The 15,267-nt window shown below is 41.5% G+C and overlaps 3 protein-coding genes and 1 long non-coding RNA gene across 5 annotated transcripts in view; 2 read left to right on the top strand and 2 right to left on the bottom strand.

Moving 5' to 3' along the window:
- Positions 1–15,267, top strand: part of LOC309511577 — a 237,481-nt gene that overhangs the window by 160,673 nt on the left and 61,541 nt on the right. The gene's annotated exons all lie outside the window — the stretch shown is intronic.
- On the bottom strand, positions 869–5,826 carry LOC309511547 (uncharacterized protein). 2 transcript variants are annotated; one of them, XM_082186828.1, is made up of 6 exons: positions 5,079–5,826; positions 2,624–2,677; positions 2,360–2,424; positions 2,200–2,259; positions 2,019–2,116; positions 869–1,789 (listed from the first exon to the last, which is right to left on the bottom strand). In XM_082186828.1, the coding sequence occupies exons 1-6, from the start codon at positions 5,238–5,240 to the stop codon at positions 1,758–1,760; spliced, it is 471 nt and encodes a 156-aa protein (XP_082042954.1). In that variant the 5' UTR covers positions 5,241–5,826; the 3' UTR covers positions 869–1,757. The 2 variants fall into 2 exon arrangements, 1 of the variants encoding a protein (XP_082042954.1); XR_014210661.1 differs by lacking the exons at positions 869–1,789; positions 5,079–5,826 and adding an exon at positions 4,850–5,058 and having other exon boundaries at positions 1,836–2,259; positions 2,360–2,677.
- On the top strand, positions 6,046–14,766 carry lye (lymphocyte antigen-6, epidermis). The gene is made up of 3 exons (XM_082185800.1): positions 6,046–6,204; positions 7,750–7,860; positions 14,048–14,766. The coding sequence occupies exons 1-3, from the start codon at positions 6,150–6,152 to the stop codon at positions 14,260–14,262; spliced, it is 381 nt and encodes a 126-aa protein (XP_082041926.1). The 5' UTR covers positions 6,046–6,149; the 3' UTR covers positions 14,263–14,766.
- On the bottom strand, positions 8,074–13,550 carry LOC309510686 (uncharacterized protein; the record flags this gene model as incomplete). Its single annotated transcript, XM_082185559.1, has 3 exons — positions 13,060–13,550; positions 9,114–12,980; positions 8,074–8,085 (listed from the first exon to the last, which is right to left on the bottom strand). Exons 2-3 carry the CDS (start codon positions 10,905–10,907, stop codon positions 8,074–8,076), a joined length of 1,806 nt encoding a protein of 601 aa, XP_082041685.1. The 5' UTR covers positions 10,908–12,980; positions 13,060–13,550.

The following is a 15,267-nucleotide window of genomic DNA, read 5'->3' as shown; positions in this document are numbered from 1 at the left end:
TTAGATGTATACAATTCTATAAAACACAGTTAATTGTACCCAGCGTATAAGTAGAATATTACCTGAGAGTTATAAGGCGAGAGAAATTGTGAGAGAGGGAGAAAGTGTAGAGAGAAAGAGAGATGGAAGGCAGAGCTCAGGTAAAGAGGCAGAGCAAAGCCCCAAAGAAGAAGAGACAAAGAAAAGAGGAGGCAAAGAAAGAGTGCCCCAAGAAAAAGACAGTTACAATCTTCTTTTATCCCTTCCTTAACCATGGCCGTGACTGAAACCCAAATGTGAGACATTCAAACTGACAATAAGATTACAACTTCCCCCACCATACTAAAGGTGTGACAATAGGGTTTGCTTATGTACACACATCTTGGCCTACAGGCCTTGATCACCATCAGCACCTCTTTGCCTTGAAGATCCAAATGGCCCATGGAGTGGGTTGGAACAGGAAAGCAAAAGTCTTTATTTTTTTATCCTTACAAAATCTTCAACAATTCTCAGTTAGACAATCTGTTGAATCTCCATGTGCAAGAATGTGAACATGGCAAGGGCGGAAGCAGGCAGCACGTAAATGCCAGAATGTAAAATTAGTTATTTTATGCACTGTGGTAGGGGGTAAAGCGGTGTCTGCATGGGGAGAGTGAGTGTGGACATGAACAGTGAGAAGTGCACTGTTAGACTTTTCAAGGGGTTTTTATAGTAACTTACTGGCAACACTGTTGCCAGTAAGTTACTGTAATTAAGATTTACAGTACCAAACCGTATTTCAGTTTTACAGTAAATCGTACTGTAATTGTGTAATACAGTGCATTACTGTAAAAAAATGAAGCTAATCAGTACACTACTGTAATTCGTTTTTTATTTGTACTAAATATAAATTAGATTTCATAATTTTGATATATGATTAATTTTATTTTTATCCTACATACTACTTACATACAAACCAATTAGACAAAGTTATCACAAAATACAACTTTTTTATTTAAAACATTTCATATATATCACAAAATAAACAGTATGCCAATGCTGGAAATGATGTGTGAAATTTTTACACATTAATGGGTGAGTTTAGGGACAAAACTTTTTGTGTTCATTTTAACTCATTCATTGTGTTAATGATTTTAACAAAGTAAATATGTCAGAAAGGTTAGCACAAAGATGTGTAAACGTGTCAAATTAACACATTATGTGCTGTCCTTCACTGCACACATTTTTAAAAACATACATAAAATCATAAATAAAACATTGGCATTTGACTAAATGAATGTAGAGTCATTGGTTGTTTAGCTTATACAAGTATTATAATGAAATATCAACCATTACATTCATAAAACTGCAGAATATAAATACATTAAGCAGTCAAAAAGGAAATGTCTAACACAGGACAAAACACAGTTCTTTTCACAAAACATGACACATAACCCCACCTTCAAAATAATTTCACTTATTTACAAAAATTTGTTGGATTCATGTACACTGGTGGCCAAAAGAAGTATTTAAGTGTCTTAATATTTTTGAAAGAAGTCTCTTTGATGCTCAAGAAACATTTCTTTTTATTATCAATGTCTGACTGTCTACTCCTCCATCTTTTCTACAACATAGGAGTAAAAGTCATCATCAAAATAATCTTTAAAAAGCCAACACAATGTTTTTGTCCACCTTTGCGAATAAATGAACTTCTCCAAAGATTGGTTCCTGTTCAGAACTTGATTGACAATATCAGAATGTTCCCTGGTCTGTGTGCGTGTCCACAAACACAAATGTACTCAGTCCTTCAGAGGAGATCCCGGTTCCAACACTATATGTGAGAGAGAGAGAGAGAGAGAGAGAGAGAGAGAGAGAGAGAGAGAGAGAGAGAGAGAGAGAGAGAAATATTAGTGTCACATTATTTTTAACCTCCTTTTTTGTTAACTTTTATTATTATTTTCACAAAAACTTAAGAATATATATTTGTAAACAGCTTTTGTCAATAAATAGCATACAAAAGAACTAAATTAAATTATGCCAGATTAAATTTTAATACTTACAAATCCTAAATTCTGTCCAAAAATGCTGAGGTCCATAGACAGAAAGACTGAAATCGATGATTTTAGCCCATTTCAGCTTGTCTGCAGTGAAGGGGTTTCTGTTTGAGACAAATACACAATAAGACACATGCAAGAAATCACTGTGTGATGATCGTTCTCCTTCCTACAGTAGTTAACCCACCTGTGTGCTGATGTTAGGACCTTCCTGGTCAGGTGGGACTGCAATGGTAGAGTCTTCTGCCTAATAAAATATCAAAATAATGCAAAAATATAAACTTAAGTGGTTTAGAATGCTAGATTTGGTATGAATACATTAGTGAGAGTTTTACTGCAGTGCTTACCTGGATACATTTAATCTGGTGAGACTGAACAAAGACAATGGTCCATCTTCTGATTGGTTAATTTGCTGTGTAATAAATATAAAGTTATATTAGACATGATGCAAAGGTCACTTATTTGATATAAAGTTAGCCAATTTTATAGAGATTTTATAAGATGTTGTAAGCTACATAGTCTGCACCTGTGGCTCCAAAAGCAATTTTCACATATTGCTAATCATTTCAGCAAACTTATCTCAAAATATATCACAAATGGCCTAACGTTACCTCTGGAATCTTGCTAGACGTCACTTGCGCGAATTGGGGCTTTGTTGCAGTTGCCTTTAAACACATATACAAATGGAAGTAAATATTAAATTCCATTTAAAAAAACTATAATATGTTATAGTTTGCAAACTAATGCTAAAACTATAAAGGTTCTCATCAGTAAGCCAGCATTATCTACAACCAAAACAGAATTTCACAGTAGTTTATTCACATTTATTGTTAATGTAAACGCATTACTCGTTGGCATATTTTAACTCGACAATTCAATAATCTAACAATGTCTGTAAAATGAAACGTTAGCTCAGTTTATCGTGGTAAAGTTCGTTACTGCCATGTTGACGAGTAGGCTAATGTTATAACATAGGTTAAACTGGGCACAATCCTGTCAACACACACAAAAAGTTTTTTTTTGTTTTTTTTTACCTTGCTTGCTGGTCTCTCTCTCGGTGAAGTGAATTCCGTCTCTTCCCCGGTAGTCCAGGCGTTTTAGGAAAAAAGGGTGCAACAGAATCAAACTCAACTGATTTTGTATCCTCAATATGTCCTGAGTAAGGAAAAAAAAGCCCAGAAGAATCCCATTAGGGGAAAATTCCGAAAAAGACCCAAATATACCCTATTCATACGCCTATTCATTATTTTTCTCACATGAATAGGGTAAAAAAATTTACCTTTAGATATCACCATGAAAATTACTGAGTTGATTACTTATATCAAGACAAACAAAAAATGTATTACAAGTTTTTTTTTTTATTGTTTGTTAACATGGATAAACGGTGCATAATCTAATTACAGATGTGCTAATTTGCATAAATACCACAACAGATCTAAACATTGGGTATAGCCAGGTCTTGTTGAATCTTGTTGACAAATAACAGTAAAAGACTAAATGTTAAGGTCTGAATGGAACCCATTTAGGCTACCCATGAGCATTAATACATAGAGGCAGGAAGAAGTACTTTAAAACAGCCTTTATTAATTATTATTGCAGAGATGGGGTTTGGGGCTGTGACCATGGGACTATTTCTGGGGATTCACTTTTTATTTTACCTACCTTTTGTCTTCTGCATTCTCCTTACCATTGTCTCCTGTTCTTCCCTCAGACTCGTCCCCCAGAAACAGTCCCACAGACCCAGACCCAAACCCAGTCTCTTAATAATTAATAAAGGCTGGTTTCTAAAGTACTTCTTCCTGCCTCTATGTAGTAATGCTCATGGGTAGCCGTAATGGGTTCCATTCAGACCTTAATATTAAGTCTTTTACTGTTATATGTCAACAAGATTCAACAAGACATTTTCTCCTGGCTATACCCAATGTTTAGATCTGTTGTGGTATTTATGCAAATTAGCACATCTGTAATTAGATTATGCACCGTTTGTCCATGTTAACAAACAATTAAAAAAAACTTGTAATATATTTTTTGTTTGTCTTGATATAAGTAATCAACTCTGTAATTTTCATGGTGATATCTAAAGGTTAAATTTTTTACCCTATTCATGTGAGAAAAATAATGAATAGGCGTATGAATAGGGTATATTTGGGTCTTTTTTTGGAACTTTCCCCTAATGGGATTCTTCGGGGCTTTTTTTTCCCTTACTCAGGACATATTGAGGATACAAAATCAGTTGAGTTTGATTCTGTTGCAATTTGTTCACGGTTGACCCCCATTTTGGCTTAAAACGCCTGGACTATGGGCCAGACACGAACGGCGCGATCCAACAAAAGACAGACCCCACTGATATTACACTGGATGCTCTGGCGCGACCATAGTCCAAGCGCTCGCGCTATTTCTGACAAGGGACAAACAGGTTTGCATTTTGTATTAAAGGTCCGGTCGCTTCAATGTGTCCAATATAGACAGCCTCTGGCTATTATAGCATTGTAGACACGCGGTGTAAGGCAAAAATTAGGAAATAAAAAGCATGATGGAATGGTGCCAGCCCGAGAGGCCGTTACGTCAAATACAGTAGTATACAGCAAATTTAAAAAATACAGTAAGTCTCTGTATGTGGTGTTAGACAAATACAGTAGTATACAGCAAATTAAAAAAATACAGTAATTCTCTGTATGTGGTGTTAGACGTCACAGAAAATTCCCATGATGCAATGGGAATCACAGTTATTTACTGTAAAGACAAATAGCAGTATAATACTGGGGGATTTAAAGTAAATAACTGTAGAAATTACAGAAAAGTCTAACAGTGTGGGTCAAGTGAATGATGATTTACACCTGTGTTTAATTGCAGTACTTGGCGGAGAGACGGAATAAAAGGCGCCCACAGACCTGGGAAAGACCCTGAGAACACGTTTTATGATGTTTTATTAACAAAGTTCAGGAGGAACACGTTCAAATAATTGATCCAATTACCACATCATTCCAACCAGCTGTCAACAATCAGTAATCAACATGTCTATCCAATCAGCATGAGTGGAGACCTATATATACTAATTTGACTCACCAATGATCCTTGACAATTTTTCAGCATCCCTCCACCACTCCGTCTCCTCACACTCGCCTGGTTACTTCCTAACCAGCAATGCGGGGGGAGTACTCTGGGTTCGGGCCCAATATCCGAGCTCAGAGCCCTCTCCCCGGACAGCACGCCAAATATGCATACCATTTATTCTATCTAACTTATTTGTTAGTGTGAACTCGTGAAATGTTGTTTAAAGGACTTTGTTAAGCTGAATGCGCAGGAACGCTATTTTGGTTTATTTAGTGAGATACATAAAGACTCACTGACCTGACTTCTTCGTCCTTTTTATGTGTGAACATACATTTAAATGTGATCCATTTCCATTTACCAACTAAGGAAAAATTGATGCCTATTTTTTGTACAAATGCACAGTGCTAGCATTTATCATGCATTTATTTGAAGATAAAAAATTACATATCAATTTGTGACACATTGTGATCTCACATAGCAGTATATTTTAGTCAGTTTATTTGAGAGATGGTCTAAAATATGACGCATACAACAAATACAAGCATGGAAAGTTTTAACGCTGCCTTAATCGCCTCCACATTTAAGCATTTTCTATTAACTGTTCCACTGTCTCGCCTATCTACTATTCGCCTTTCACAATCTGCTAAAGCTCCTTTGGAACCTGTTCCTTTTCAGCGCTCGTTTGACGTGTGTTGTGGTCGTAAAGAGACGGTTCTACGTCTTTAAAAAAAAGCTTGAAAAAAGACAGAGAGAGTGTGTGTGTGTGTGTGTGTGTGTGTGTGTGTGTGTGTGTGTGTGTGTGTGTGTGTGTGTGTGTGTGTGTGTGTGTGTGTGTGTGTGTGTTTCAGTAGTTGTCATCTCTCAACTCCCCAAACCAGAATATTCTGCTCATTCTTCACATTCAAATGCTTCTTTTCACCTGCACATATTCATTCCTCTGTCAAAAACTCCACCCTCATTATCTTGACCATATATCTAGATGTGTTCAAACAAGCCATCTAGTATGCTGCTGTCCAAAGACCCTTTCACCTCAGAAGAACCATCTGAAGATCTTCTCTGCTCTCTGCTTTTCGCATTGTCGGCATGATGAACAGAATTGTGCTTGGAGTCATTGCAGTGATTGGATTCTTCACTCTAAGTAAGTCTAAATAGGTCATTATGATTGGGCCTTGGTCTTTTTTTAATTAGATGCAGGTAGGGGGAAATGAAGCAATCCATCAGGTCAATAATTTGTAGAAACAAAATTGTTTTTATATTTTAATTTATATTACATTGGTCAATTGATGTCTTTAAACTCAATTGATACACTACCAGTCAAAAGTTTTGGATCGGTCTCTTCTGCTCTCTAAGGCTGCATTTATTTGATTAAAAAAAAGAAAAAAAAGAAAAAAAAAAGTGATATTGTTAAATGTTATGACAATTAAAAAATAACTGTTTTCTATTTTAATATATTTTAAAATGTAATTTATTCCTGTGACCAAATCAGAATTTTCAGCATCATTACTCTAGTCTTCAGTGTCACATGATCCTTCAGAAATCATATATGCGGATTTAATGCTCAAGAAACATTTCTCATTATTATCAATGTTGAAAACAGTTATTTACATTTTTATTTCCGGATTCTTTGATGAATAGAAAGTTCAAAAGAACAGCATTTATTTGAAATAGAAAGCTTTTGTAAAAAAGAGTAACGATGCTCAAAATTCGGCTTTGATCAAAGGAATAAATTACACTTAACTATATATTCACATAATATTAATAATTATTATTATTATTATCAATATTACTATTATTATTAGTATTATTTAATCAAATAAATGCAGCCTTGGTGAGTAGAGGAGACTTCTTTTAAAAACATAAAAAATCTTAATGATCCAAAACTTTTGACTGGTAGTGTAGCTTAATATGGATTATTTAAATAGTGACTGGTAACTAAAGGACCTCTGGGTAACCAGCAACACACAACTCTTCATGTGTAGGCTATTCTATATGAATAACACAGTTTAAATATACCAATAAAAAAAATATTAGATCATTAAACATCGCTTGTTTTAAGCAAATTTAAGGGGTTTTTTTGGGGGGGGAGGGGTTTGTCAGCAAAGTCACGCAGTCCGTGAGGGACAGATCGTTAAAGGCGGGCCCTTGTGGTAATTACAGTATGTGGGGCAAAAAAAAAAAAGATCAGCCATTCTTTGTTTTCAAGTAGCAGGGAATTCAGGCGGAACCGTAGCAACTCTGTCGTCATTATGTTAAGCCCGCCCGCCGACTCTATACACGATGTGATTGGCCTGACTAGAGTTTGGTTTTTCCAGCTCGAAAGCCAACGGAGAGTTGCTAAACCACCCTTGCTGCAAAAATTAAATTTGCTGCCGCTAGGGTGCGTCTAGATTCTAGGCTAGATTTCTTGGTCTATAAAGGAATATAATGTACTATCATTCTACAATGTGGAATGTCTTTGTATAAAAATTAAATAAAAATCTTTGTCATTTTTTATATAGTTCTAGATTACACAAAAACAGTGTACACTTAAACATTCGATCAATCACAATTATAACTAATTGTATTCTGATACCAAGTAACAGTGATTTTAAATTAATTTACCCAGATCATTTTTAAGGGGATGTGTCCAAAAGTTTATAAGAATGTTCATCTCATTTCATATTCTCTATCTGTGTTTCTCCAGCTGAAGCCCTGACCTGTAATTCATGTCAAGTGGGCGTTCTGGGAAAATGTTTTTTTTATACCAAAGTGGATTGCACTGCCTCCCAGAACAACTGCTTCACTGCAAAAGCAGGTCAGACTACACACACACACACACACACACACACACACACACACACACACACACACACACACACACACACACACACACAGAGAGAGAGAGAGAGAGAGAGAGAGAGAGAGAGAGAGAGAGAGAGAGAGAGAGAGAGAGAGATTTGCTAAACCCTAACCCTAGTAGGCTACTGTAGTAAATATGTATTACTCTTTTGTATAGCTAAGGACCACTTCAAACCCCTGGCTATAAATACGGCCCAGAGAGGCTGGTTTGTCAGTTTTTCATCGCTGAAGCGAATCAGAACATGACGCATGCACGGCAAGATACGCAAGTACTCGTTCCCTCTTCTAGAGAGAACCGAGGTTACGTTAGTAACCGAGTACGTTCTCTTACGAGAGGTCTCTCGTACTTGCGTAAGTATCTTACGCTAGGGGAACACAATGTAAAACGCCGTGCGTGCTTGAGACATAACACTAAAGTCCCAAGGGCAGGTGCCCGGGGCTCATACAGTGCCTAATCACAAGGGACTCACAGAGAATCCGGGAAGAGGGGCTAGAATAGCATCATTCCTGTAATATGGAGCTCTGATAAGAGCATGTTATATCAAGTGTTCCACACAGCCAGGTCGAACTCGGCCTGGACTGGTAAATATGGGGGACTTACGCACTGCCCACAGAAGTATACAGACGATCAGTGATCGACGCTCTAGCAGTTTCAGCATCCTGAGCCGATAGCATCGGGCGGGCAATACTGAAAAATTAAACCGAGAGCAACCTAGCTTGCAAAGCGGGAACCTCGAGGTTATAAAACCTTATAAATGTAGACGGGGAGGCCCAGCCTGCCGCCATACAGATATTTTGCAAGGCAATCCCACTGGACCAAGCCCACGACGAGGCCATGCCTCTTGTGGAGTGCGCTTTGACACCTATCGGGCATTGCAGGCCCCTGGATGTGTAAGCTAGCGCTATAGCATCAACTATCCATCTGGATAGACTCTGTTTTGACGCAGCTAGTCCCTTAGAACATCCGCTGAACAAAACAAAGAGCTGCTCCGTCTGTCTGAAAACAGATGAGCGAGACACATAGGCCCTTAACGCCCTGACCGGGCAAAGGAAGCCTGCGTCCCCTTCCTCTTCAGATACCGGCAGGGCCGACAGGGAGATCACCTGTGCCCTAAACGGTGTATTGAGGGATTTAGGAACATATCCGTGCTTCGGTTTGAGTATGACTCTCGAGTCATTAAGCCCAAACTCCATACATGTCCCGCTCACTGAGAGCGCTTGCAAATCCCCTATGCGCTTCACTGAAGCGAGAGCCAGAAGAAACACTGTTTTGAAAGACAAGAGTTTCAGGTCTATTGACTGTATTGGCTCGAATGGGGCACCTTTCATGGCTTCCAGAACCGTGGAAAGGTCCCAAACGGGAACTGAGGGAGGTCTGGGAGGGTTCAGCCTCTTAGCTCCTCTAAGGAAGCGAATGACCAGATCGTTCCTTCCTAATGACTGGCCGAGCGGTGGAGCAGCGAACACTGCTATGGCCGCCACATAAACTTTGAGCGTGGATGGGGTTCTGCCCTTATCCAGAAGCTCTTGTAAAAAGGAGAGAACCTCCGTCACCCCACAGCGTGAGGGCGGAGTACCACTCGCTGTACACCAGCTAGTGAACACAGACCATTTTGAGGAATAGAGCCACCTCGTAGATGGAGCTCTAGCCTGTGTGATCGTGTTTAACACTCCCGCTGGGAGGTTAACGGGTATCCGTTGATGGCCCACACATGTAGGGACCAACGCTCCGGGCAAGGATGCCAGATCGAGCCGTTTGCCTGCGAGAGGAGATCCCTCCTCACCGGTATCGGCCACGGGGCGGTACTCGTCAGACTGGAAACCAGGCTTGGTTTGTCCAAAAATGGTGCGACAAGTAGCACTGGGCATCCGCTCTCCCTGATTCGCTCTAACACCTGGGGTAGGAGCGTGACAGGGGGAAACGCATAGAGCGGGCAGCGGGGCCAGACGTGAGCCAGCGCGTCCCTGCTCTTGGAGAAAAATTCCTGACAATGAGCGTTCTCTTGAGACGCAAATAGGTCTATTTTCGCTCTGCCAAATGTCCTCCATAGCAGTTCGACTGTCTGTGGGTGTAAAGACCATTCTCCTGTCGGAAGATTGTTTCTGGACAGTCTGTCTGGTCCCACATTCAGATGGCCGGGCACATGCGCTGCCCTGAGCGAGCACAGATTGTGCTGAGCCCAGACCAGGAGGCGTTCCGTCAGCCTGTGAAGGATTCTGGATCTGATACCTCCTTGGTGATTTATATAAGCCACCACTGACATGTTGTCCGAACGGACCAAGACGTGGTGTCTTTTTATCTGGGGACAAAAGCGCCTCAGCGCGTTGTCGATTGCCATCATTTCCAGGCAGTTTATATGCAGAAGCTTCTCCCGTTCCGACCACTGGCCGAATAACGGTCTGCCCTCGAGCAGCGCTCCCCATCCCGAGGTTGAGGCGTCCGTAGACACCACCTTCACACTCGAGGAAGTCCCCAGGCTTACTCCTGACCGGTCCTAGTCGGTCACTGTCCAAGGTTTCAGAGCTGCGACGCATTTCTGATCGACCTTGAGGCTCGCGAGACCGGAGGTCCAAGCTCTGCGCGGCGCGCGCGCTTTTAACCAATATTGCAGCGGGCGCATGCGAAGCAGACCCAGCTGAAGCACTGAGGATGCTGAAGCCATGAGACCCAGCATCCTTTGAAAACTTTTTGAGCGGGACTAAAGCGCCGTGGCGAAAAATCTCTGTCATGCGCTGAATACTTAGTCTGCGCTGCGGCGACAGCTGTGCTGTCATAGACAGCGAGTCCAGATCTGTGCCCAGAAAAGATATTTTCTGACTGGGAGACAGCGAACTCTTCGCCCAATTGACTGTGAGACCTAAATTCTCGAGGTGATCGAGTAATATGGTCCTGTGTTCTATGAGCCCCGACTGTGATCGAGCTAGAACCAGCCAATCGTCCAAATAATTCAGCACTCGTATGCCTCGGAGCCTGAGGGGTGCGAGCGCTGCATCCATGCACATTGTGAATGCGCGAGGTGCCAGGGATAGGCCAAATGGCTGGACTGTGTACTGATATGCCTGACCCTCGAAGGCGAATCTCAAAAAATCGCCTGTGACGTGACGCTATTTGTATTTGAAAATAAGCGTCTTTCAGATCTATCGACATGAACCAGTCCCCTTGGCAAATTTGCGAGAGGATTTTCTTGGTCGTGAGCATTCTGAACCGTCGTTTCAGAAGTGCTTTGTTTAGTCGTCTTAGATCTAGAATGGGTCTGAGACCCACGTCTTTTTTGGGTACCAGAAAATATCTGCTGTACATGCCCCCTTCACTCTGAGCTTGTGATAAGGGTTCTATAGCCCCTTTGCTCAGTAACTTCGCTATTTCGGCCCGAAGTAGGTGTGCTACTTCCTTTTTCACCGTAGTATCGATTCACGCCGCTTTGCGTTGCGGGCGTCGACCGAACTGTAGCGAATAGCCTCTTTCTATAATGTCTAGCACCCACTTCGAAACCCCGGGTAGCCTTGCCCATGCATTTGCACGAATGGCTAGGGGTTGAATGCGAAGCGCGCTCTGGTCGCTCAGCGACAGAGGGGCTTCAGTGTGCTGCAACATAAGCGTCGCGCTTATGACATTTGAGGCAGGGGGCGCGCTGATAACAGCGGGCAGATTGCCCGCGCTCGACTCCTCTGCGGTGGTCATCCGAGAGGGTGAGACCTGTCATGTCTATGTGTGAATGTGGGCGTGGGATAGCGGGCACATTTACAACACTGAGAGCATTGTCTGCCTGAGCAGAGCGAATGCATGTTGGTTTCGTTTTACAGAAACCTTGAGACATGCAGAACGTAGTGTTTGTGGGCACTGGGCAGTGGGCACATTTACCCCATTTAATGCGCAATCGATCTGGGTCGATTTCATGTGCGCGAGCCCTGTGCGACGGGCTGTGTTTCTGTGTAGGAATGAGCACTGGGCAGTGGGCATTTTGTCCACACTCATAACACCATCGGCCGTGGCCGGAACACCAGAAAATACACTCTTATGGGATTTATCTGGGTAGCCGTAAAAGCGGCGTTTGTGTGCAGGCAAGCGGGCTGTGTCGCCGACTTGTTTACTGCAGAATACACTGGAACAGTCGCATTTACTGGAACTGAACGAGCGAGAAGTTGCCATAGAAACAGAGAGCGTCAACATGCTGGCGTTTGTTTGCAGGTGTGCGTATATTACAATAGGCTCGTCCACTGCAATATTGACATTTCCAGAGAAATGTGTGAGAATGGAGGTAGTGACGCACAGAAACCATAGAAACGGTGCTTGGGTGCAACATTTTTTATTTATTTTTTGCCGGTAGACCCGGGATCGAACACGGGTCTCTCGCGTGAAAACCTGAGAATCTGCCACTGGGCCACAGGGGAAGACACACAGGCATTTAGTTAGCGCGAGTATTATCAGAGAGCGTCAACATGCTGGCGTTTGTTTGCAGGCGTGCGTGCATTACAACAGGCTCGCTCACTGCAGCATTGACATTTCCAGTCGCCTGAACTTCAGAGGGGAATGAGAAATGTGTGAGAAATAGAATTCGGCCCGGCCGCAGCGGGACATAAATGCTCTTTTCTCCTTTCGCCAGTGACGCACGGGAACCATAGAAACGGTGTTTGGGTGCAGGTGAGCGGGTTGTACAACACGCTCGTTGGCTGCAAAATGCACATCTGCAGTCGCCTTTCAGGGAACTGACAGAGCGAAGAATTGGAGGCATAATTGATCTGCCGTTAGACCGGGATTCGAACACCGGTCTCTCGTGTGAAAAACCAAAAATTCCGCCACTGAGCCACAGGGGGGAACACAAAGGCTTTCAGATGCACGAGCATATAAGAGCGTCAACATGTTTTCTTCGGCGTTTGCTTGCAGGCGCTGCAATATTTATATTTCCAGTCGCCTGATCAGGGAACTGAGAAATGTGTGAGAAAATTCAGGTCAGTCCGGCGGGACTAAAACACTATTTTCTCCTTTCGCCGGTGAGTGACGCGTGAATGGGACGCAGGGGCAGGGTAGCTTTCTTGTACGTAAAGAAAAACTAACCCCGACCGTCCGCTTCCAGCCTCCCCTGTGAATGGTGCATTTTGCGCGGCTCGAACAGAGGGAGAGAGAAAGCTAGCCCCGTGACCATCCGCTCCTGACATCCCCTGTGAACGGCGCGGTTTGCGCGGCTCGAACAGAGGGAGAGCAGGTATCATCCTCCAAGCAGGCAAGGCAAGCGGGCGCACCGGCGAGCTTTGCGGGTTGGGGGGGAAAGGGGCGTCTTGAAAAAGACACCCGGCTCTTTTAGTGCAATGAGAGTGTGTGTCGCGGTGGCGAACACACACACATACACAAAACACAGTAGCAGAGAAAAGGATATGTACGCCGGAAAGCGTCAGCAGAAACGGCGACTGAAGGCGGCGAGATGTCGACCAGCAGCTTCAGATGCACTAATCCCGCTGGGTGCTTGACTCAGACGGCGCGGCTTCCTCTCAGGATCCAGCGATGCGAAGGCCCGCTGAAGAGATGAAAAACTGACCAAACCAGCCTCTCTGGGACGTATTTATAGCCCTAGCCCCACCCGCTTTCGGCGGGACATGACGTAATGGGCGCGAAGCACCCTCATTGGTTCTGACGTCATGAGGGGCCTCTATCGATAGGCTGGTGCAGTTGCCGCAGAGCAGCCAATGGGCGCGCGAGCTGTCTCACCCATGTCTGCATGCTGCTGCAATGCGTTTTACATTATTGCAAAATTAAGGATAATTTTTGGCTTCAATATCTCGAGGAAAAGAGGTTTTCCCCTAGCGTAAGATACTTACGCAAGTACGAGAGACCTCTCGTAAGAGAACAAAAAATACTGTATATATTTATAAATTTTAATTGTAAATCATTTGTACAAAGGCAAAACACATTGAAACAAATCTTTTCCCAAACAAAGGCACATGTTCAACTATTTTACATAAGCCAGGACTTTTAAATATGTAACAAATTGTTGGAAGTTAAAGTAAAATTCTTTGGTTGATTTGTGCAAGTTTTTTTTTTTGTTTTTTGTTTTTTTCAGTAGTATTAAAATAATAATAATAATAATAATAATAATTTACATGAAAACAAAAGTCATATCCTGACATGTTTCTTCTGGTGTTCACAGAGTTCAATGTGACTGGTTTTCTGAGCCTTTCCACGAGTGGCTGCACATCTGATTGCAACACCACCAGTGGAAGCATCTTGGGTGCAGGATACACAGTGAACAAATTCTGCTGTGCTTCATATCTATGCAATGGAGCAAGTGCTGTCCAGCTGTCCATGGCTGGGGCTCTCAGTACCGCCCTATTGGCTTCCATCTGGAGCAGTTACATGCTGTAGATGTAACACCTCCTTGTCTGTACCAGATTATGTTCACAATAACTCCTTAATCCAGAATAAATATAAATGTAATTTAGAATGCATAGATCCCATAACTTTCTGTAATTTTAATTGTTGTTTAACTCTGTTTACTTGTGATGCAGTGCAATGCACAATGATTTTATTAACATTTACATACATTGTAAAACACATAACATTTTCAACATTATTCTGAATAATGTTTTTGTTATTTTTAATGAAACCTACATGCACTATTTGGAATGAGGTGATGACATATTTGAGAGTTTTGAGAGTATAATTTTGAGAGTTATAATTTTTCCATGTGACAACAGTGGTTCAACCTTAATGTTATGCAGCAAAGAGAATAATTTGTGCGCAATAAAAAGCAAAAATAATGACTTTATTCAACAACCTCTTCTCTTCCACGTCATTCTCTTACGATGTTGTACACTGTAAAATGTAACTGATGATCTCTTACTAATAAAATTAAGTGATTTTGAATAAGTTTGTTGACCTTACCTTAAGTAACGACAACTTTTTAGCATGGAAAGTTATTAAACTTAATAGATTCAATTATCCTCTACTTATAATAATGAGTACAGTGTTATGAAATTTTTGAGTGGTCATGCGCAGTTCTAGCTGTAGGTGGAGTCAATTCCTCCTAAGGGGAGAAGCACATGGAAAGGTGAGTTACATATATGTATATGTATATGTATATATATATATATATATGTGTGTATATAAATATATATATATATATATATATATGTGTGTGTGTGTGTGTGTGTGTGTGTATATATGTGTGTATATATATATATATATATATATATATATATATATATATATATATATATATATATATATATATTAGGGGTGTAACGGTTCACAAAATTCACGGTTCGGTTCGATACGATACACTTGTGTCACGGTTCGGTTCGGTACGTTTTCCATAGGCTACAGCAAAAATAAATAAATGCCAGAGAAATTTCCTTGAATTAAGTTTTT

Source organism: Leuciscus leuciscus, assembly GCF_965113295.1.
Source record: "Leuciscus leuciscus genome assembly, chromosome: 12".
Taxonomy (NCBI): Eukaryota; Metazoa; Chordata; class Actinopteri; order Cypriniformes; family Leuciscidae; genus Leuciscus; species Leuciscus leuciscus.
The sequence above is the reverse complement of the archived record's forward strand: the minus strand, read 5'-3'. Positions and strand labels throughout refer to the sequence as shown.

Bases quoted from the DNA above. Each gene is read 5' to 3' on its own strand.
- LOC309511547 (XM_082186828.1), bottom strand. From the start codon at position 5,240: ATGGTATGCATATTTGGCGTGCTGTCCGGGGAGAGGGCTCTGAGCTCG. The intron at 2,425-2,623 runs GTAACGTTAGGC...TTTATTACACAG, and splicing joins CGTCTAGCAAGATTCCAGAG to CAAATTAACCAATCAGAAGA. The intron at 2,117-2,199 runs GTGGGTTAACTA...TGTCTCAAACAG, and splicing joins GTCCTAACATCAGCACACAG to AAACCCCTTCACTGCAGACA.
- lye (XM_082185800.1), top strand. From the start codon at position 6,150: ATGATGAACAGAATTGTGCTTGGAGTCATTGCAGTGATTGGATTCTTC. The intron at 6,205-7,749 runs GTAAGTCTAAAT...GTGTTTCTCCAG, and splicing joins GATTGGATTCTTCACTCTAA to CTGAAGCCCTGACCTGTAAT. The intron at 7,861-14,047 runs GTCAGACTACAC...TGGTGTTCACAG, and splicing joins CTGCTTCACTGCAAAAGCAG to AGTTCAATGTGACTGGTTTT.